This window comes from Ochotona curzoniae, unplaced genomic scaffold, assembly GCF_017591425.1.
Source record: "Ochotona curzoniae isolate NIBS_2020 unplaced genomic scaffold, NIBS_Ocur_1.0 contig_2235, whole genome shotgun sequence".
Taxonomy (NCBI): domain Eukaryota; kingdom Metazoa; phylum Chordata; class Mammalia; order Lagomorpha; family Ochotonidae; genus Ochotona; species Ochotona curzoniae.
In genome coordinates this window covers 3,613,589-3,636,552 of record NW_024465384.1, presented here as the reverse complement: position 1 = coordinate 3,636,552, position 22,964 = coordinate 3,613,589, and the positions used below count along the sequence as shown (strand labels likewise).

The window sequence follows — 22,964 nt, the reverse complement described above, 5'->3', positions numbered from 1 at the left end:
CTCTGAGGGTCTCCATTTAATTCTAGGGTGCTGACAGCCACAACTGCAAAGTTGGCCACTCTCAGCTCACAGTCCCGTTCCGCTCGGGGCACTGCTGGCAACTTTAGGGAGCCACCCTACCCAGGGCTGCAATCCAGTCCAGGGAGCAGTACCTAGCAGACAGACAAATGCCAGGGCTCACCTCCAGGTCCTGTGCTTGGGACACCTGCTCCAACCCCCGCAAGTGCCAAGGTTAAACTCCTGGCTCTAGCTCTACTCTGCATATCAATTTCCTGCTACTGGGCACCCTGGGAGAGAGTCATGCTGGCCCAAGTACCTGAATCTCGGTCATCTATATGGGAAACCTGTACTGAGTTCTAGGATCTTGGTTTTGGCCTGGCCCAGCCCCAGCTGTTGAAGGCATCTGGGGGGAGAACCAGGAGATAGAAGATTTCTCTGTGTGTGTGTGTGTCTCTGTGCTGCACCCTCTCTGTTTTTCGCATCTAGATGAGGTCATTTCCTTCAGGACTGCCCAGGGCCACTGCATCTCCAGAGCTGCCTGCACGAGCCTCTGCCCTGACCTCTCTCTGCCTGGTTTCCCCAGCTTCCTTCCTCCCTGCTCCCAAAGGCATCCTTCATTAATTTTCTAAATGCAAATATCTGCCCGATTCTGTCTCCTAGGGACATACACCAAGTTCTTAAAGTGGAAAAAACAGATCAGACAGAACACAACTATTTTGCAAATGAAGTCCCAAAATCTGACTTTGAAATTCCATTCATAAATATGCCTATAATATGATTAAAACTCTAGGTTCCCTCCCCACCCCCATGAAATAGTGTTTACTTTCTTAAACTTAATGAATAAAACTGCCAGATTTAATTAACACTATGAATACAGTGAGAACATCATTTCACTAACAAAAAGAAACAAAAACAATTCTGGAAAAGTATATTTAGACTTTCAGAAATGGAAATGGCATGTCCGCCAAGGCTCCCATCACCACTTGCTAATTCTGGCTAACAATCAGAAATGGAATTTTAATGCTTTCCAGAAACACATGGCAGCTAGCTCCCAAGGCTACCTGTAGTGCAGAGTTATTTTAAATGTTCATTTAACACAGGCTGTGTAAAAGATGGTCTGAAAATACTCACTGAGTCCTGATTTTTTAAAAACATATCCAAGCTCCAGTAAAAGGCAACTTTTAAAGAACCAGTATTTTAAAGTGAATTACAGCAATTTAATTTTGATATACAAAGATATCAAGACTGGTTAATTACACTGGTTTCTTTAAGACTCATTCCTTCACCCCTTCCCCTTTTCCACACACATTCACTGCAGCCCAGTAAACTCTCCTTGCTGAATTATACCTGTCCACACGGGAAGGAATGCAGGCAATTGCAGCAACAAGCTCCATGACTATGACAAACCTCTATTCACTACACAAACTCGGAGAGGAAGAGCCTAGGTCTTTGAGTGCATTATACCCTGTGTGCACATCCCTCCTGCAGAACATGAAATGTGCAACAGGAAACATACTTCTCCGAGTACAAAAGTAATTCAGCTAGGGTAATAGACATTTAGCTATAGAATTTCTGTTGTACACATCAACAGCAACCCATCGGGTAGGAGTGGAAAAGGCCACTTTAATGAGATGATGACCGGCCTGGTACACCCGAGTTACGTTCAGGGTAGGGGACATTATCGTCTGTGGCTAACAGGTTATCTGCCTGTGAACAGTGTTCCTGGGGGGTCATGGAGGTCCAACAGCACAGCTCTTGGGGTGACTAAAGAGCACGGCAGCCCTTTATCAGGATGGGTCCTGCAGAGGACACACCAGCAGATCTGGGTGTGCAGCGGCTGAGCACAGAGGCCATGAACGACAAGAACATCTCCGTGAACACGTGACCAGTGCAGCACAAGTTTACGTGAAAGCCCCTTCTGGTCCATGGGAGCAAAGCTGAACTTGATTCTCAATGGCCAGGTTCTTGCGGGCTAACCCATTCAATCAACTGGTAACTGAGCCACACAGGGAATTTAAGTAACACCCAGTAGATGACAAAATAGACACTATGACTTTATGGCCTGTCATGGAAATTCTTCTGACACTGTCTACCAATGATGTCACTGGGTTTCCAGGCATTGTGAGTTTCCTGTAAGACACACGGCTCAATACACAGACACTGGTCACCTGTCCCTGCTAGCCGGGGCCCCTCTGCTGCCACAACTGTTAAGAGTCATCTTTGTTTTTTTTTTTTTAAATTTTATTTCTTTTTATTATTAACACTTTATAATACAGTTCCATAGATCATAGGATTTCCCTTAACCCCTCGCCTCTCACTGATTTCTCCTATATCATTACTATAGTATAGCTCTTAATATACAATCATATGTCCATCATTGTGGGCACGGACAATGAAGAGAGCCCAATTGTCAAGATACAGTAAACAGTTTCATTGGGAGTCCATCTTTGCCTGTTATTTAACTTCATGGTGTTGTTAATTTCTGTTTTTTTTTCTTCCTGTTGTTATGTTTTGTGGCTTCTCATTTAATGGGATGGACAGTAACTGTGTAAAGAAGACTATCATATCTAGTAGCATGTTATTTAATTTCATGGCATTGCAAATTTCTATTTTTCTTCCTGCTGTTGATTTTGTGGCTTTTCATTGATGGGGATATACAGTAATTGTGCAGTGGAGGCTATCACACCCAGATGTGAGGATACAATGCAATATGCATCTCTACTTCAAGAGTCATCTTTGTTGAGTAACACATTTGTTCCAGTCATAGTTCTCACGGCAACTCCTCAGGATAATGACATGTTTTATAAGCCAACAAAAGTGTGGAGAGAAGAGTGATTTCTATGGAAAATACTTAAAAACTTTGGAAATACCACAAAACAGGGGAACTGGTAAAAAAGAAAAAGCATTACTGAATCAGATAAAACTGTAAAAGACTAGAGAAAAAAAACCAAAAATCTCAGTAAACATAAATTATTTTGCAAATATCATTCAGTTTTTCTCCCAATTAAAATACTGAAAGTGATTATCCCAGCAATGAATAATGGATGCAGTGCTCACAAATTCTAATCAGCAGACTCATCAGAAAAAAAGATTGCTAAATGGGTGTAGGCTTCAAATATCAGGATAAATTTCATGAGTACTTCATTTTTTTCTATGATTCTTTACTTTTAACTGGCTTTAAGCTAAACCAAAAAGCGCAGGGATACTTGAAAAAGTTCATGAAAAAAAAATGCAATCAACTGATAATTTTGGTAAAAGAAAAAAAAACCTGTGAAATTCATTCCTGGTTGTTTCCTACAGATTATTTCCATTAATTTTGAAAACAATTCTGATATAGATGAAACTTAGTAGAAACAGGGTAGGAATAAATGAAGTAGAAAGAATTGTTTAAGATAATTTTGGGATGAGGGGAAGCTGGTGCAATTGCTTACTGTCTAAATCCTGTGTTGATCCGCAGCCAGGAGCCCCGAGCCTCTTCTGGATCTTCCACGCAGGTGCAGGGTCCCAAGGCTTTGGGCCATCCTCAATTGCTTTCCCAGGCCAAAAGCAGGGAGCTGGATGGGAAGTGGAGCTGCCGGGATTAGAACCGGTGCCTATCTGGGATCCCAGCACGTGAAAGGCAGGGACTTTAGCCATTAGGTTATCGTGCTGGGCCCAAGAATAGCTTTTTTTATTGATGGTCCCTGGCCCTTGGGTTTGGATTATTCTCTGGCCTCCTCCCATACTCTGGCTCACTGTTGATGGGTATTTCCCCATGTGGGGTGACCCACACTGACATACACATCGACTCGCTCATTTTAAGTTAATCCTGCTCGTAGACAGGAGGACAGACACTTGTATCCCAACCCTGGCGACTCCCGGATCCTCACCAAGCACTATCAGTATGTGCACCAAGGACTGCATCCCAACTGCCAAGGAGACCACGGGGAATTGGAGTGCCTTCGGAGGCCAAGTACTCTGAGGTCATCCACTCCCATTTGAATCTCCCACATGGGATAGAAAAAGTCCAAATCCCTCCTTGCAGAGTCTAGTGTCACCGGAACAACAGCCAGGAGCCTGAGCGGTCTACAGAAACAGAAGAACAGTAAACTCCCTTCGAGACCAGGGAGAGGAGCTTTCTCTGGTCCTTGCTTAGTTCCAACTTTGCATCTCCACCCTCTCCTGCAATGACCATCAGTGTCACCTTGGTGCCCCCCCCCCCAAACAAAACGAAACAAAACAAACAACAAGAAAAATTAGAATAGACAGAGAACAACAAGGAAAGCTTAGAACTAAACAGGAAACGATCAGTGGGGACTCACACATACCTTACTAGGTAGGACATGAAAATAAACTACTCCTAACTAGGGCATGTAGGATTTCTCTGCACACCCCTCCCAACAATATTCTATGCCTCAATGGGTGTCACATGCCTTGCTAAAGGTATAAGCTAGTTTAAACTATCCTAAAATCTGCCAAGTTCAGTAAAAATTATGCTTCAACACAATAAACTGCTAAATACTAAAATGAAATAGACATGAAATAGCTGAATAGTACCCTCTAGCCATTTTAAGGTGTATAGCAGCTGGTTGTATACAAACTAAAATTGAAATGTTAATGAAGTAGTCACAGGATGTGGTTAAGAACCAGCATTTTCTAACATATCAGTCACAATACAATGTCAATTAACCCCATTATGTTGGAAACTGTTGTTGATGTTATGTCATGGCTTTTAATTGGTCGGAACGATATTCTGCCAGCTCTGCTTTTAGACCAGAGTTGGTCTCCCCAAGAAACTGTTGAATTGAACTGGACAATAAGATGCTGGACTCTATGCATGGCACATGCTTGCAATGAAAGAAACAAGACTGAATTTGAACTGTAATACTGCAATAAGGTGGAGAAATCAGCCATGGGGGGAGGGCACGAGGAGGGGATGGGGGAACCTCAGAGCCTATGAAACGATGTTATAAAATGAAATCCAATTTAAAAATGAAAAAAGTTAATCCTGCTCTCATTTTGTACTGTATTTATGACTCTGCTTTGAATTCTTATCTCCATAGGGGCAAGAATTAGGAAAAAAAGTTGAGGCTGCATATGCCCATTATGCCTCCATACAAAATTTCAAGTTTTTTCTCAGTTCTACCCTTCTTTTTACAGACTTTTTGAAGTGGTCAGACACACATGCGGTGTCTTCTGGATTTTCCCAGGCATGGTGTCTGCCTTCAGCCCCTGGGTGTAGGGCTTCCTGGGCGTGCCTGAGCACAGAGGGTTGAATTGCTGGGTGGTTCCTGACTTTCTTTTCCCATCCCGTGGGGTGCAATGGTAGGAACCATTACCAGAGTGATGAATGGCTATGAAGCTTTGAAGGCAGGCAGTCAGTACGCTGTGGGTTTCTGCTGTTCCACTGTGGGAGATCTCAAGCTTGTTAGCAATGCAGTAAGGATGCACCTGCAGAGCCACACCCCACAGCCAGCACTGGTGCTCGCCTTGGGAGAGAGCAAAAGGAGTATTATTCTGATGATTTGAGTCTTTCACTGTAGAATCTTTTTGGTGTCATTTCCCAGGGGAGATGTGCACTGCACTACAGCAATACAATAAATGAGGGCAGAAGGGCTTCCCATTATTTAAAAAATAAAGCTTTAAAGAAACTGAAATGTTCGGGTTGTCTATAATTATCCACTTACTGGGAGGTTATTTTTAGAAGTAGAGGCCAGCCAGGAATAGACAGGGGTAGACACAACCCTGATGACTAATTTTACCTGCACCTTGGAGACCCAAACGCTTATTATAACAGCAATGGATAATTGCTAGAACTGACTTCAAATAATGGTGCCTTGAACCCTGAGTTTCACTAATTACTCTTTTTTTTTTTTTGGCAGAGTGTGAATATAGAAAAAAGTGGATGGCTAAAGATGGAGGAGGGGTGTGAGAGCAGTGGGGTGACTGATTTCAGTGCTGTGTCTTATGCAGACAGATATTTTCAGTGGCATAATCAGAAGCAGGTGTTTGCTGGAATCATTATGTGGGATGATGCTTGGCACGGTCACACACTGTAGCTTAGAGCACCTGATCGCAGCCTCAGCTTTCCTGATCCCAGCCTCTTGCTAATAAGCACCTCTGGCAGGCAGCAGGCAACTGCAGTAGTGGTTGGGTCTCCAGCATCATCGAGACCTCTCCCCAAGGGAACTGCTGGTTCCCAACTTTGCCCCGACCTAGCCCCGGCTATTGAGGGTACTTGGGGAATGGATGAGCAGATGGGAGAGTTCTGCCTCTCTGTCATCTATTACTTTCCAAATAAATAAATACATAAAAAAGTTAAAAAAAAAAGAATTTAAAAACAGAATCACATCCACTGAAACTTCACTGAAAAAGCATCCACGCAAAGAGGCAGATGTTTTAAATCAAAAATATTTTCAACCCAGCCGACGGTGTAGGATAACTCACTGATTACCGGGCAATTTATTTATAGCATTAATTGCTTTTGCCCATTTCTCAGGGGACATTATTTCTTCCAGAAGCACAGTTTCTGAAGCAAATATTTTATTTTTGTTGTTTCACAAGCAGGAAGTGGAGGTACCCAACCAGCCACTATAATTCTGGAAAATCAACTGTGGGAGAAGCGTGCTTAAGTTATGCCTTAGGGCCAGTCTTATATTTTTTGCTCCAACTTGACTGGAAATTGTTCCAGTGAAGCATGGATTTAAAAGATCCTGCCATGCTTCTTTCCAACCAACATTTTTCACACAAACTAGCTGCTTTTCTCCTGTTTTCAAGGTCACAATCTAAAAATCCTTGAACATTAATTATTAAAACACAAATATATTTGGCATGTATCCCTAAAGGATCAAATCAATACAGATTCATTGTGGAGTGAATGAAATCACAGAAAATGTAAAGGAGAAATATGCATAACCTGTAAGCCAGAGATATGCATTGCAAATATTTTGGAAACTGTCTTCCACTGAAAGAATATTATTCTTTCCTATAAGTTAAGCATGGCATTCCATTGCTTGATAAAAAAATGTGTTCCTCAATGAAAAAGCTTTGGTACAACTATACCTTTATAATGGGTACTTCCTGCAGTATGTGGGAAAAATATTTGGTAATGGACTTGATATGTATGGTTTAAAACATGTGTCATAACTAGCAGTCCCTCACCTCTAAAATATTTTGATTTGATACCAAAGATATGCTCGTGAGGTCCCTGACACTGATGGTTTTAAACCAGATCCTTGGAAGATTCTCACAGTCAACTTTCAAGAAAGGTAGTTTGGGTGGGACATGTATTTTAAGAACGTGGAAAAGGGAAAAACTCAGAAAATCCAACTGAAGGTGCACCACCAGGGGCAGGTGTTTGGAACGGTGCTTGCGTCACCACTCAGGACACTTGCGTGTGAACCCTACCCGTGAAGACCCGGCTGGAGCTCCAGCTCTGCTTCTGACTCTGGCTTCCTGCTAATGTGGGAGGCAGCAGGTGATGGATCAAGCACTTGAGTGCCTGCCACCCACGTGGGAAACCTGGACAGGACTTCTGGCTCTTGGCTTTGGTCTGCTGCAGCCCTTACCTGTTGTGGGTGTTTGGGAAGCGAACCGGTGGGTTTATCTATACTTGTGTCCCTATTTTAGGATAGATTAAAATAAATAAAATCCAATAACCAACCCTGAAGCTTGTAAACCTTTACAGAGGCTTCTGTGAGCGCTGCGGGACTCGGCAAAGGAGGGGGGCACAACACACAGACCTTACCTACACGGGGCCCCAGGCTGTGTCACTTATCAGGGGTGCATGTGTTGAAGATTAAACATGGTTACTGTCCAGACTCATCAGCGACAACCCCATTGCAGGTCAGAACTGCATCAGCAGAGTAGCCACAGCTCACATGTAAATCAAGTTTCCTTTATGTCTCAAGGTCATAGCTAAGAGTGTGGTGTGTGTGTGTGTGTGTGTGTGTGTGTGTGTGTGTAGGAGCATGAGGAGAGGGCTTGTGAATTCACACACAGGCACATGAGATGGACATTTTACCCAACACGTCCACTGCATGCCGTGCCTTGTTCTTGCTTCATACAATGCTCACACCATCTCCTCTCTGTACTCAAGTATTTGCCTTCATAAGCATCCATTCAGATACGGGAGGGCCCAGGACTCTCCACATGGACAGAATGAATAATTCACTGCAAACAAATACCTAGAGATCGGATGAGAGTGTTTGTGACGATGGCTTGTGCAGTGTTCAACCGGGTGTTCCCTTGTGGCATGGCATGCAATGATAAAAACTGCCACGGGACACTGCATAGAGTTAGTACCACTGTTATGTATCACATTCCAACAGACTAGAACCCTAAGCTGAAAGGTTTAAAGAGCTGGCCTGTGTTCACGGAGATGCTCCCAAAATGAACACGACACGCTCTGCACACACAGTGGGAGGAGAAGAGTGACATCAACCAAGATGTCAAGTGCACAGGAAGCCGCACCCTGCACGAGCTTACTTGAGGGCGGTCCTGTAGTGGTAGATGGCTTCCTTGTTCCGACCTTGGTCCTTCAGGAAGTTGGCATAGTTGTAATGAACCTTGGCATTATGGGGTAAAGTCTCAACTCCAGACCTAAGAAGGCAGAAAAAAAAAAAAAGAGAAGAAAAGAATCGTTTTGAGTTCTGCTGGTTTTTCTCAGTTTCATCAACCTGTATTACAAGTGTTCATCGCATCCCTTTAAGATGAGAGCTCGAAAACTTGTGCATTTATGAGTTCTTTTTTTTGGGAGAAATAATTCTGGTTTTTTTTTTTCCCCCAGGGAGCAACAACACAGGCAGTGCACAAACAGGCTAACTGCGCATGAGCAAAGTGCAGGTAAACAGAGGGCCTCTTGGCCCAGCAGGAAGCCCTGCAAACAGGAGCCTCCTCTGCAGGAGTACAGCAGGGTCCAGAGACAGCCCCAAGGGCCCACCACACCACCAGCACAACACGGAACTTGCAGTTCTCAGGCTGGCCTGGCTTTTCCAAATCAGGGAGCAGCAGGCAGGAAGACATGAGGACACTGGGATGCTGCCTGGACAGATCCTCAAGAGGATGGTTGGTGACCCCTCATCCATTTAGAGGTCACCGAGGGAGCATTAGGCAAATCCTTCTTTCCTTTCACCTATGTCTCATGGGCTGGTTTCCTCTTCGCACAGAACCGACGAAATCACCCAAGCAGACCTCCAAAGAAAGACCAAATGATCAGGCACATCCAGGGATGAAGAGCCCATGACACAACATCTTTAAACCGTGACGTGAAGCAGAACATGTGCAGTCTTTGCTCCACCTGCTTCCCCTTCATTCGCTGGAACCCACACTGGGCGTGAGGGTGAGATTCTCTCCCGTCTCCCCTACAAAGTCACTGCTCTGTCTCAGGAGGCCCACCCTGGAGGAAAAACACCTTCCAGACCTGGTGGCATACAAGGAGAGGCAGAAGGGCCCCAAGGCACTCCGCAACCAGGGAAACAAAGGCAGCTTTATCTGTGACCATCTTCACTTGCCTCGCACCTGAGCAGTCTGGCACATCAGAAAGCAAAAGCTGTGGTCCACACAGAATCACTAGACAGGGAGAAGGTCCAGAAGAGACAGACGATTCTAGCATTGCTCTCATCTGAGTTAGTGTCCGGCTGCCCAGTGCCTACAGGGAGTTCCTTTAACCCAGGTGCCAGACACACAAGCTGGTCACATTCCCTGCTCTCTCGGAGCTTATAGGAGTGGGGGAAACACAGGTGAATTTGCAAGCACGGGCTGTGAAGAAACAGTTTACAGCAACACGCGAGTGCAATGCCATGAGGAAGAGGACAGGAACCACCTTTCCAGAAGGCAGTGAGCGCACAGCTCTAGGATAAGCAGAAATTCAATTACCCTTGCACGGATGCTCAGTACCTACAGGCTGTGGGAAACCTGCAAAAGTGATTCAGTCTGGCCCTGCCAAGGCAACTGCAAACCAGACTCGAAAACTCAATAAATCGATAGCAGGCTAATTTGAAGCTGATCATTTCACACGGCCCGTGGATGCTATTAACGGCCAAATGACCCATGGCGGCACAAAGTTCTCTATCCCCGTGAGAGATGCAGTGGGGTGCCCTAAGCTGATGACCCACGGAAAACACAGCAGGGGTTTACAAAGTTGCTGGAAGGCTGAGAGTGGAAAACCCTCAGGTGCCTGTGACTGTACTCGAGTGTCTGGGTTTCACTTCGGGTGGCACACCAGTGGGTATGCAGTGGAGCGAAAGGATTCTGGCATGTTTAGGGTGCAGAGGTGGCAGGTGGCAGAGGATGGTATTAAATGGTTCTCTGTAGGACAACCTAGGCACTAACCCATCCAGTCCTTCCAGCCTCTGTTCCTCCCTCCCCTCCTTCCCTCCCTCCCCTAAGGTTCTGGCGAGGCCTTTCTTCCAGGCTTACAGATGGTCACTTCCCAGTTACATCTGCCTGTGACCACGATTTTTTCTCAGTGTATGTATAGAAAGACAAGACAATTTTGTGTCTCTTCTTTGAAGGGCACCAGCTCTTTGGACCTTGGGGGCCCAAACTCATGATCTAATTTAACCTTCATCATCTCCTCACAGATCCAATCTCCAAAAACACTAGAAGTTGGAGTATCAAATCTAAGAGTTTTAGGCAGACATAAACATCCAGTTTTTTTTTTTTTAACTTTTCTAATGAGTTTATTATATATTTCCATATTCCATAGGCCCTAGGATTTTTCTTATCCCCTCCCCAAGCTACCTTCCCCACAATGAATTCCCCCATATTATTACTATAGTACAGTTATTCATAAATAATCACATGTTCATCATTGCAGGCATGGACAATGGCAGAGAGTCCAGCATCCTACTGTCAAAAAATATAGTTAACAGTCTCATTGGGAGTCCATCTTTGATCTGGAAGTAGAGACGCATACTGCATTGTATCTTCACATCTGGATATGATAGTCTCCATTACATAGTAACCACACATCCCCTTAAATGAAAAGCCATAATACAGAATCAACAACAGGAAGAAAAGTAGAAATTTACAACGCCATGAAGTTCTCAAGAGTAAACACCCATTTCTTTAACATTCTACCCAGGACCCGCCATGCATGTCCTTGTTAAATGCAAGCACATCTATTCCATCCCAATAGCCCAAACCCTTAACTTACTCTGAATTCTAAAGTCCAAAGTCTAAATGTTATCTGAATCCGAAAGAGGTGAGGTAGGATTCATTCTGAGCAAAATTCCTAGCAGTGATGAACCCATGAAGTCAGTCAGACTGTGTGCCTTCTACCTGTCGTGGCAGGGCACAGATAGGAAAGCCTCATTCCAAACAGACAAATCTGCAGGACCAAAGAGGCGGTGGGTGCTAAGCAAGCCCCAAACCCAGCAAGGCAAATTCCATGATACAGGCTCAGTGCTCTACTCTGCAAGGCCACAGGGTGGCAGTGTCAGCGCCAGGGCTCTGAAGGGTGGCCCCACCTCTAGGCTTTCTACAAGTCCCTGAAAATGAATGGCTAGAACGAAGTCTTGGCCAGAGGCTTGCTGCGAGCGGAGGTGCTAACAAGCTCTGAATCAACGTGGGGGTAATTCTTCCCTTCTTGTAAAGAATAACATAGGTTCACAGCCCTTCCTCACTCTGCCCTATAATTTGCTTCCTGTAGTCCCAGGCAGCAGTGACTCTGCTGGTATATCAATCCCTGGCTCCCGCTGAAACAAATGAGCAGATCCCTGGCTCATATCCAGGGATTCCCTTGACGCGCTGCTTGCTCAGCAACATCCATTCTGCTCTCATTTGAGCAAGTCTTCCTCTTCGCACAGTGTGATCACTGACAACCTTTTCAAATCTTTCGCACGTTGCATTTGGAAGTCTTCAAGTTGAGGTTCCTTCTTGCTTGACAATCCCTTCAACTCATCTCGTTTTTTGCATTTTATTGTAAGCATTTAAGCGGGAGCCAAGCTGTACCTTCAACATTTTGACTGGGAAACTCCTCTGCTAATTATGTTACTTCTTCATTCACAAATCCAATCTACTGCAAAACACTAAAACACAAACACAGTCCAGCCCCGGGACTTTGGTCATTTTTGAACAAGGATCACCTTTCCTGCAGTTTCCAAGAACAGGCTACGCATTTCTGCCTAAGACCTATTCCTATCAAAATTCTGCCCTCGAACATCCACCTGCTCTGAGCACACAGCGTTTCTGTAGCTGTCCGTCCCTCTGCCCCAACAGAACAAGCTTTAACATCCGTATTTCTAGCACATACCTCACAACTCCTCTAGCCTCTACCCACCACCTTGTTCCAAAGCCGTGCTTTCATAGTTTTTGTTTATTAAGCACTTAACTTTTTGGTAACCAGATCCGCATTAGCCTGTGCAGACTGCCAAGAAACTACACCCGAGAGTGGGTGGGTAAAAAAGCATGGAGACTGAATTTCTCACAGCTCTGGAGGCTGGGTAGGTCCCAGGACAACCGGTGTCTACTGAGGTCTCGTCCTCCAGCTGTGGCCTTCCATGGTGCCTCCTGGACACATGTGCAGACCCGGCACGTGAGCTCTGCTCTCTGCTCCTCTTTTTACAAAGGACACTGACCTCATGCCCTCATTTACCCTGTAAATGCTTCCTCCTAAAAACAGTACAGTGCAGTAAAATGGAAGGAGCCAGGGACCTCCATGCCCAGTGAAGCAAGGCAGACACAGAAACACAAACGGTGTATGACCTGGTTCATCTGCGAAAGTTAAGAAACGAGAAGGAAAAAGAAACAAAGAATGCAGATCTGAACTTGGTAGTTCTTCACTGCCACCCAGGACAGCGTGGAGGTGGAGAGGGCTAGTGGAAGGCTGGATAAGAAGTTTCAAACACGGTCACACTGGGTGACAAGTTCCCGTGTTCCTAAGCACAGTGGGGTAACTGTACTCTCAGAAAGATACCACGTACTAAGCAAAGAGCTGGAACAGAGGAGCTGGGGTAGCCCGGAAACGCAAAACAAAAGAAAATGAAAATGCTAATTGGCAAGTTTTATTAGTTTCCACTGCGTACGCATGTGGAAAAATTGTGTGCTACACCACAAAAATGTGCAACCATTAGACTTTAGTCCACTATGTTACAATAAAGAATTTCAAATAAACGAATCAGGTTGTACTACAGTAAACGTGGGAGAGTGAGTATCCCTTTGATATCCCTTTGAGGTTCTAACTTGTTCCACTGGAGATATGCTCAGGACCCAGGAGCCTAGCCCATCTTCGAAGCAAGAGGCAAGAGCTCTGATTCCCAAGAGCACCAGTTAGGAAGCAAGGAGTTGGATCAGAAGTGGAACAGCCAGGGCTCAAATTGCTCCCATATGGGATGCTGGCATTGCAGGTGGAGGCTTACGACAAATACACCACAATGCTGTGCCGGATCTCCTGTTACTGTTTTCAGGAGCCTCCACGCTGCCTTCCTCAATGGCAGCGCTCACTTCTATTCCCACCAACAGTGTACCAGAAGACCTTCTCTGCACAAACTCCCCATTGCTATCTCTTGACGGTCTCATAGCAGCCATGCTCAAGGGCCTGAGGTGCTATTTCTCTTTACTCCTGACTTAAATTGCTTTGATGATTACTGATGCTAGGAGCCTTTTTATTTGATTTTTGCTGTGTCTTCTTGGGAAATTCTCAATTTTGGCATTTTTTTTATTACTGAGCTATGTAAGTTCCTTAAATATTTAGGTGATTAACCTCTTTTAAACTGCATTTTCCTCCCCATTCATAGAATTCTCTTTCATTCTGACATTTTCCTTTGAAGTACAGAACTTCTCATCTTGATGTGGTCCCACGTGTTTATTGCTGCTTTTGCTGCCTACACTTCTGGTGCAATGCTCAAACAGCCAACTTATGCTAACAGCTTAGAAAAAAAGAAAGAAACTGTAGCACTTGCAAACAGTGGAATATTATTTGGCCCTAAAGAAAGTGACACTGCCCTTCATGGCAACATGAAGAAATGACGTTAAGTGAAATAAGTCAGATATTAAACAAAACAAACAAAAACCTCCATGGTCTCACATGCAGAATCTAAAATGAGTCAGACACACAGACTGAGAAAACATAATGTGATTGATGGGGGTACTGGTCCATATCCCAGCCACTCCTCCTCTGATCCAGCTCCCTGCTGATATGCCTGACAAAGCAGTATGATGTGGCCCGGGTGTCTGGGCCTCTGTACTCACAGCACAGGCCAGTATGAAGCTCCTGGCTCCTGACTTTGGCCTGGCTCAGCCCTCGCCATTGCAGCCATTGGAGAATGAACCAACTGAAGCTCTCTTCCTCCTCCTCTGTAACTATGTTTCTCAAATAAATAAATCTTATTAAAAATGCTATTCACACCTTAAATTTGCAAAATTCTAAAATGAAGAAAAAAAAAGAAAGAAGGTGGAAGAAAGAAATTTACATTCTTTTTCTCTATGTTTTGGCTGAAAGAAGGCAAAATCAATATCGAAGAAAGCGAGGACCATGCTGTGGCTCTCTGGGCATCTGCAGGGAACCAGCACAATGTTGGCACCAGCTGAGGCTGGTCAGAGCATCCCAAGGTTGTATCTTCAACACTGCAGGTGTGGCCACATTGTTCATAAAGGTTTATCTAGTTAGGAGTGGTGTCTAAACTTTTAGAGAGGCCAATTTCATGGTTTCTAGAATCCGAGATTGGGACCATACGTGGCCTATAGGCTAACCCATTATCTCACACCAGACTGCCTCAGTGTCCTGTCCTCCTGTTCCGGCTGCTGATTGTAACTTCCCACTAATGCTGATCCTGGGAGTCAGGGGCAATGGCTCACGTAGCAGGGTCCCCTTAATCCAGTAATCCATATGGGAGACCCGGATGTGTTTCCAGCTCCTGGCTTCAGCCCCAACAGCACGGGACAGAGGAAGAGGCACTGTAGGTATCCGGGAGGTGACCCAGCCAATAAGAGCTAGCATGCTCAATGTTCCTCTCTCAGCTTGCCTTTCAAAACAATGTATCACAAAGATAAAAACAGAGACCAATGTTCACCTGGCACTTTACCATTTCCAAGGAGCCCACATGCTCGCTTCGGCAGCACATATACCATTTCCAAGGAGCCCATCTGGCCTCAGCCCTGTAGACCATGCTGGCTGAGTTCCTAGTCTCCCTGCGTGCTGGGACAAGGAGGGACCTAGGCACATTTTGTCCTCTAAACCATCTTCCTGCTCCCTGACATGAGAAATGAGTCCTGACCTCTGCTCCTCAAATAAGAGTCCAAAAGCTGGAAGCGGGGAGCTCCCTGTGAGCCCCATCTTAGGATGCAGAGTGTCAGAACTTGCCCACCTCAGCCTCAGAGTGGTGGAATCTGAGAGCCTCAGCCACATTCTCACTCCTTCCTTCTCTTGCACTCTCATTTTACACAGAGGAAGCCAAGATTGGGAAATACTCTGTGGCCTCTTGCAGGTGACCAAATCAGGTGACCACAGTCAAAGGCATTCCCTGTGTTTTACAGACAGTCCTGGTTGGTAGTGGAAGCTCAACCAGGAACACTGCCTTCTGTCTGTGATGCACTTTGTAGTTTGTAAAATCATTCTGTTCCAATGTTAAAAAAAAAAAAAAAAAGTACCATGAGTGACTCTAGTCATACAAAAGGATTTCTTTTTTTTTTTTTTTTATTAAGGACTTATTTTCTTTTATTACAAAGTCAGATATACAGAGAGAAGGAGAGACAAAGAGGAAGATCTTCTGTCCATTGGTTCACTCCCCAAGTGACCGCAATGGCAGGTGCTGTGCCAATCCAGAGCCAGGAGCCAGGAACCTCGTCCAGGTCTCTCACACGGCCTTGGGCCGTCCTCGACTGCCTCTCAACGCCACAAGCAGGGAACTAGTTGGGAAGTGGAGCTGCTGTGATTAGAACCGGCGCCCATATGGGATTCCAGCACATTCAAGATGAGGACTTCAGCCACTAGGCCACAGTGTCGGGCCCATACAAAAGGATTTCATAATGTTTGTAGGAAAACGGAAATAAAAGAACTTCTCAACACAAGTTCCGTCAAGCTCACAACACTTTTGAGGTGATAACATTCATTATTTTATCCATCACCAAAGAAGTGAGGATCCTGGAACTTGATCCTGTCAGATAAGTCTTTCTTACACTATTGACTGAAGATAAATGGGCGCCCTTTAGAGATTTTTACAAGCGCCAACACTTTCAAAACCCAGGAGGAGCCCAGGCATATGTTCCCGAATGCCCCATGGAAAACCTTAAAAAAGCTAGCTGCACTTGATGGGGGAAATGAGCAGCAGGATGCCCTGGGACAGCTTTCCCAAGCCTTTTCCTCCTGTAGAAATGATCACTCATTGGTTCACCAGAGTCACCCAACACTGCTACACGACCTTTGCTCTTGACCTCTGCACTTAAAAACAGCATCTGTTTCTGTGTGGGCGGGGCCACTTTCATAACTGGGTAACCGGATCTTGACATTCCACATCTTGTCTATGCTCCGAGTTCAGTGCTATCCCAGAAAAGGCACCTGCCATGGCCCATTCCAATTTGTCTAAGGAATTCAGAGTCTTATCCCTCCGTGTCACATCGCCCTGGAAGCTTGTCTCTTTACTGGGACCTGTGACCTGGTATGACTGTCGCCGCCGCAGCACCTGCCAAGCAGAGAGCTTGGTCTACTCAAACTCCTCAGTCAGAACTGTGTCCTCTGATCCAGTTGAGATGTCGCTGCTGCTGGCTGCTCTTTCTGTTGCTAATCATCACTTTTCTTCAACTGAGTACAAAGAAGATGAGCTACTTGATGTGATAGCCTGCTGCTGTGGGCTTCATTTTCAACACTGTCTCCTGTTTCAATCCTTGTTCTTCTTAATTGAAAAGCAGACTGACAGAGAAAGAAGAAGAGACATCTTACATCTGCTGGTTCATGTCCCAAGCGGCTGCAGAGGTTGAGGGAGAGCCAAGGCAGAGCCAGAAGCCAGGAACTCCGACCGAGTTGCCCGCAATGGTGTCGGCGCCTACTGCCCTCCCACACTCATTAGCAGGGACCCGATGCTCCAGTAAGGAATGCTGGTGTTGCAAGCCATGACTTAACTCACTACACACACCACAATGCTGGCCCAGGCTTATCATTTCTGGGTCTGCTGATTTCTTAGGGGACCCTGTCCCCACAAATGTTCTAGCGCGAGTGACTTCATCATTGTCCTAACCCAAAGTTTTTCACAAATCTGTTGTTCTTGTCTTGCTTTTGCAAGAATTCAAAGGGATGTTCTAACGGATTAGTACACGTTACTCATCGAAAAATTTTGAAATCTATGCAGTTGTTTTTATAATGGGCATCTCTATAAACTTTCTGAAGACTTCCATATGGACGGGATCTGGGTCAAAGTGACAATCACAGTATCTTTTTTTTAAAGACAAAATTTCTACTGAGTAATTTCTATAGCATAGGAGTTTTCTTACACAGAACTGAGAAAGCACAACAGTTGGGCTCGAAGATGGTACTGATTACAGCATGCTTGCCGAGATGGGTCCTTTTCCTCTGTGTAATTAACTTGGTTCCTCTAACCTACAGCTCTCCCAAGGGCCCGAGGAAACACAGCCCTGGCAAAGACCGGGACGTTATCGCACGACATCAAGAGCAAGTCATAACACTCAGAAGAGAAAGGCAGCAGGGTGGAGCAACTCAAATCTGAGCAAAGCTCTGTTTCTGCCATTGTTATTTTTGAACTTCATGTTCTTTTTGTGATATTTTCCTGCCATTTTTTTCAGAACAGTTTATATAGAAAAACAACCAACCAGCCAAAGGGAACACTCTCTTTAAAACCTCAACTGGCCTGGTGCTGTTCCCTGCATGGATTTGTCTCTCTAGAGGCTCCCCTGATGCCCCATTTAGCACTTCCAGTTGTTTTCATGAAAACACGCAGCTTCAGACACTTTGACCCCACAGAGAAACGTCATTTCCACAACGGACACGGCTGATTCTCAAGTCCTGGAAGCAATTCTGTTCATGGTTAAACCACACACTCACATCTCCTATTCAACGCCGGGTTTTAAATGACGCTTACCTACTTCTCCCTCAAAACTGCTATTTGTAGGAGACTTGAAAAGTAACAGAAATCATCATCATAACACTCTCACTTTTATCAAGTGTAACTGCAGCTTTCAGAACATTGATTTGTTTTCTTTCAGTGTCTGAACAATAGGTCTGCAGAATCATTCCCAAGTGCCTGCCTGGAAGACAAAAGTACTCTGAAGTTCTTGGGATTCAGCCAGATGTTATCAGAGAGGGGAAATAAGAACAACATCTGGCCTTTCTCAGTGCTGACCCCTCTTTCAGTCCAAGCTTGTATGATGTCACACGCAGCATGGGCAGTATGGATCAGATGTCCATTTCACATCCAGTGCTGTGCTAAGCACCCACTGCAATGGGCCACACCTTCTGCCTCATTCAGTAAGCTACCAGATAGGTAGGACCTGCCTCCCTGCGGTAGCATGGAAGAGAAAACGGAACCTCACAGAGATTGTGTGGGTTTCTTCCAAAGCTATGGTATAGCTGCATAACAAGAACAGCTTCAAAGGTTTGTGGAAGACACTATTAAAATCTGTCTACTTTGATGCAAGAAAAAAAAAGAAACCTCTCCATAGTTTTATATGACAGATTCCCATGAACTTTTAAAAGATCCTCTACCATGCATGAATTTCAATATTTCTTAGACCAAAATAAGCTCCCACTGCTATTGCAGGTAAACAGATGCCAGACCCATCACTGTGGCCCGGTCACAGACTAATTCATTCTTCTACTCCACACACTCTTAAGGCACTAAGGCACCAGAGTGGTTATATAGTATCATGCCCAAGATCACCCAACTAGAAAACAACACTACTTGTAGTCAATCAGGAAAGCCTAACTCCACACTCCACACTCAACCACCAACCCTATCCCGTCCATAAGCTCCGGGCAAGTGCTTTGCTCAACTTGATCCCAATCTCACACATCATCCCTGCATTCAAACACCTGGCCTTAAGGAAAATAGAACAGCCTGTAAAAGCCTCAGTAAACCAAAAAAATGATAATAGGGCCAAGTCTTCTATAAATGTCTCTAGCTTTGAAGTGCATGTCATGTGGAATTCCCTCTGACCCCGAAGGCCTCTCCTTCAGCCCCTGTGTACAAACGCTGGTGTACTCATCAACCATTCACCCACTGCTTAATTTCCCCAACTAGATACAAGAAGACTCCAGAGGGCCCGGCACGATGGTGGTGCAAGTCGTTAAGGTCCTCACCTTGCACACCCGGGATCCCATATGGGCACCGGTTCTAATCCCGGCAGCCCCGCTTCCCATCCAGCTCCCTGCCTGTGGCCTGGGAAAGCAGTCGAGGACGGCCCAAAGCTTTGGAACCCTGCACCCGCGTGGGAGACCCGGAAGAGGCTCCTGGCTTCGGATCGGCATAGCATCGGCCGTTCGCTTGGGGAGTGAATCATCGGACAGAAGATCTTCCTATCTGTCTCTCCTCTCTGTATATCCGCCTTTCCAATAAAAGCAAAATAAATCTTAAAAAAAAAAGAGAAGCCTCCAGAGTATCTGTTTGCTCTTAATTTGCTGATACTCAGCTGCTCTTCCTGAAACAAACTTGTGCCATCAGTAAACCTCATTGAAAGACAAAACCACTGTGGGTACTGCAGTACAGAGAGTGTCAAACACAGGGATAAACTGTTGCAATGTTTCTCATAAAAAAAAAAAACTATGGAAAATGTAAGAGTGAGAGAGAATGGATGAGGATGTACTTAAATGATTAGACTGCACTACTCCTGTGCCAGCACAATGGGCGTGGCATGGCAGGGACGGGTAACAGTTCCATGGTGGTTGGCGAGAAGGCTCTTCAATGAGCAGAGGTGGATCTGGCATGGTGGCCTAGCAGCTAAAGTCCTCGCCTTGAACACGCCCGGGACCCCATATGGGCACCAGTTCTAATCCCGGCAGCCCTGCTTCCCATCCAGCTCCCTGCTTGTGGCCTGGGAAAGCAGTCAAGGACGGCCCAAGGCCTTGGGACCCTGCACCCGTGTGAGAGACCTGGAGGAAGTTCCTGGCTCCTGGCTTTGAATCAGTGCAGCACCAACAGTTGCAGTCACTTGGGGAGTGAATCATTGGATGGAAGACCTTCCTCTCTGTCTCTCCTCTCTGTATATCTGACTTTGCAATAAAAAAAAAATCTTTTTAAAAAATGAGCAGAAGTGTGTTGGAACTTGCACCAAATCATAAGCCTAATTTTAAGAGGACTGTCACACATCTGGGTGGAGGATAAACTCATTATAAAAAGTACGTGCAAAATTGTTCGCATGGCAACCTTTCTCACTAGCACCAGGTGAAGTAACGACAGTGACAGTGATAACAAGGACAATGCTATGGCAGCAATGAATAAGTGATAGGACAGCACACCAAATTTTATGGTGCTTAAAAAGTTTGGTGGCAAAATCAAATATTGATTTGAAAACAGCAGGTGGTTGCAGTGAACATCTGTCTGGCTTGATTGTTCAGTCTCATGGTCTGTTGCTTTTTAGGAAGCCCTCTTGCTCCCTGTCCTTGTTTCCCACTGGGATGTTCCCTCCTGTCTTATGTTGCGGAGTCGCTTGGGTCCCTGAGATGCTCTACCCATGCTAGTGCCTGCCAAGGGGAGACAGCGGAAGCTCAAGCTAAGCCAAACACAAAGGGACTGTTGTGTCAAAGACAAAGGGACTGTTTAGCCATCAGTTGTCATTTCTGAGAATGGGCTCGGACAGCATGCTGGATCTTCACTTCTCCTTCAGTCCCAGCAGCTTCTCTAGGCTCTTCCAGCTCTCTCCCTTTTCCCAACGTGACCCTAACTCAATATCACTGATCTGCTCATAAAGAATGAGAGCCAGATACCAGCTGAGCATGCAACTAAGGAAATATTTGTTGCCTGAACTAGCCAAGATTGCAAGCAAAGATAGTTGATAGAAGAGGGTACAGCCTGGAGATCCCTGGGAACTTGGCAAATAATCCTGGGATGCCAGGTGCAGGTTACCAGGACTGTGGCGTCTGTCACACAGACCGAGTGGAGAAATAGCACTCTAAGTGACAGTCGCAAAGAATGTTTAAGCTCTCCAGACTTCAGACGCAAGTCTGAAGTGATCACAGAGACACCTAGCAGGAGATGACAAAGTCTTTCCATTCCTAGCTCAACATTAAAAATCAGCAGGAAGCAACTGCGTTATAGATCACAAGAACCTGCTGGAGTAGTCTGCACAAATGTGACACTTCTCTCCCTGCCTGCTGCACGCTCTCCTAGCCTCTCCACCTGACTGAACAGCAGCATTAACCTCAGAACCTTCATTTCATTTATGGCTGATTATACAGCCCGGCTCATCAAGACTGTTTCCATCTGAATTCACAGACCACAAGACCTTACCATGAGCCTTATTTTCATAAACCCACTTGGGATGAATTCATGTTAAATTTTATGCCACATCATTAAAAAAATGTCAAAACTCAAACTAAATGCGTACCTTCCATTTTAGTCTTCTAGTAAAACAAATTCACCAACAGTACCAGACTCATGGCACTTGACTTTTTGGAAACAAATACGTAAACACTGAAGCCAATGGGAAAATGTTCATGCTTACCCAAGCAAGCCTACCTGAAAAGGGACTCTCTGGACAGCCAAATTTCATTCTGTTTCACAGTTTTCCAAGAGAACAGCAAGAGCAGCAGCACAGTGGACGCAATCATGGTGGTGGCCCCACATCGGTTGAGCCAGGTATACAGCTTGCTCAGTCCGTGCACAAAAAGGATGCAGTAGCCCATGCTGGGAAACAGAGTGGAAAAAACACAATCAGCTGGGGTTGGATGGCCTTTGAGCATTCCCTGTACTATTGTAATGAACTTCGGCATAATGCTTGGCCTATGCAGGGGAAAGACACATAGTCTTCCCTGTCTTGGGCCACACGCACATGTTTGCTCTCTGACATGCTACACTAATGTGCTTGCTCGTTTCTGGAAACCAGAGTGCAGGATGATCCTGCAGCCAAAAGGGCCCCTGAATTTTAACATCTCAGGCATCTTGAGACATTCACTTGTATGTCCTGGATGCCTGACTGGGTCCTCTGGCCCATCCCACTTATGTCGCTGTCCTTGCAGAGCCTTTTGCCACCAAGTGTCCAAACCTGGAGCCTATGCTGCACCCAGCTCTGGAGGGACAGTCTGAGCATCCCTTCCGCTGTGGCAGGGCTGCTGCTCAGCGAAGGGCACCTGTGTCAGTGATAAGAGATGCTCTGCAGAGGGTTTCTCCCACCACAGCAAACAACACCCTTCTGCTCTGGAAGATGTAAGCATAGGCCAGAATCTGAGCTCATTACAGACAGGCAGGACCGACAGCACCTCCTGCTGACCCAGGCTCAGTATTCTTCCATATTCACTTCCTGACTGAGCAGGATTTCCACGCCCAGGGCTGTCAGTTCCCTGAACCCCTGGCGCGGCTTGGGGTCCCTGACATCATCTCTGCATCCATACAGATACACCACGCCATTATTGTTGTGTGACCCAGAGCAGCTGGAGGCTACTGTTTTCCAAAGATGACAACTACAAATTATTACAGACTATTTTAAGGCAGTTTGCATAATTAAGCCATGCATTGCTCAGAAAGGAATTTTGATCAGAAGCCCCAACTCAATAGAGTTCATACACTTGTTCAATTCCTTATCCATTCTTCCTGTTGTGTGACTGGTAGTATTGTAGGCAGTAAAAATACAATTGGTAATGAAATACAGGCTCCTCTCTCGGTGAATCCAATCTAATCAACCAAATTGGTATCATAAAAAGAAATCATGCTTCCTATCCCTAAACATGAGTCTCTGAATGCCTGTGCTTAGTTTTCAACAGTAGAAAAACAGGAGAGAGGCATGTGACCTGGCGACCCCGAGGACCATTTCAGAGCTCTAGTTCCCTAAGGTTACAGAGTTCACTGTTTATCCAAAGGGAGTCAACGCCTTACACATCCTGA

General features: G+C 45.4%; 1 protein-coding gene across 3 annotated transcripts in view; it reads right to left on the bottom strand.

The window, feature by feature from the left end:
- The window catches only part of TMTC1 (transmembrane O-mannosyltransferase targeting cadherins 1), a 188,301-nt gene that overhangs the window by 42,396 nt on the left and 122,941 nt on the right, over positions 1-22,964 (bottom strand). For 2 of the 3 annotated variants that reach the window (XM_040972266.1, XM_040972268.1), the window contains 2 exons: positions 21,603-21,770; positions 8,467-8,580 (listed from right to left, as the gene is read on the bottom strand). In XM_040972266.1, the coding sequence (XP_040828200.1) occupies positions 8,467-8,580; positions 21,603-21,770 (282 nt within the window). The remainder of the gene's footprint in view (positions 1-8,466; positions 8,581-21,602; positions 21,771-22,964) is intronic. The other variant, XM_040972267.1, reaches the window with a different exon arrangement.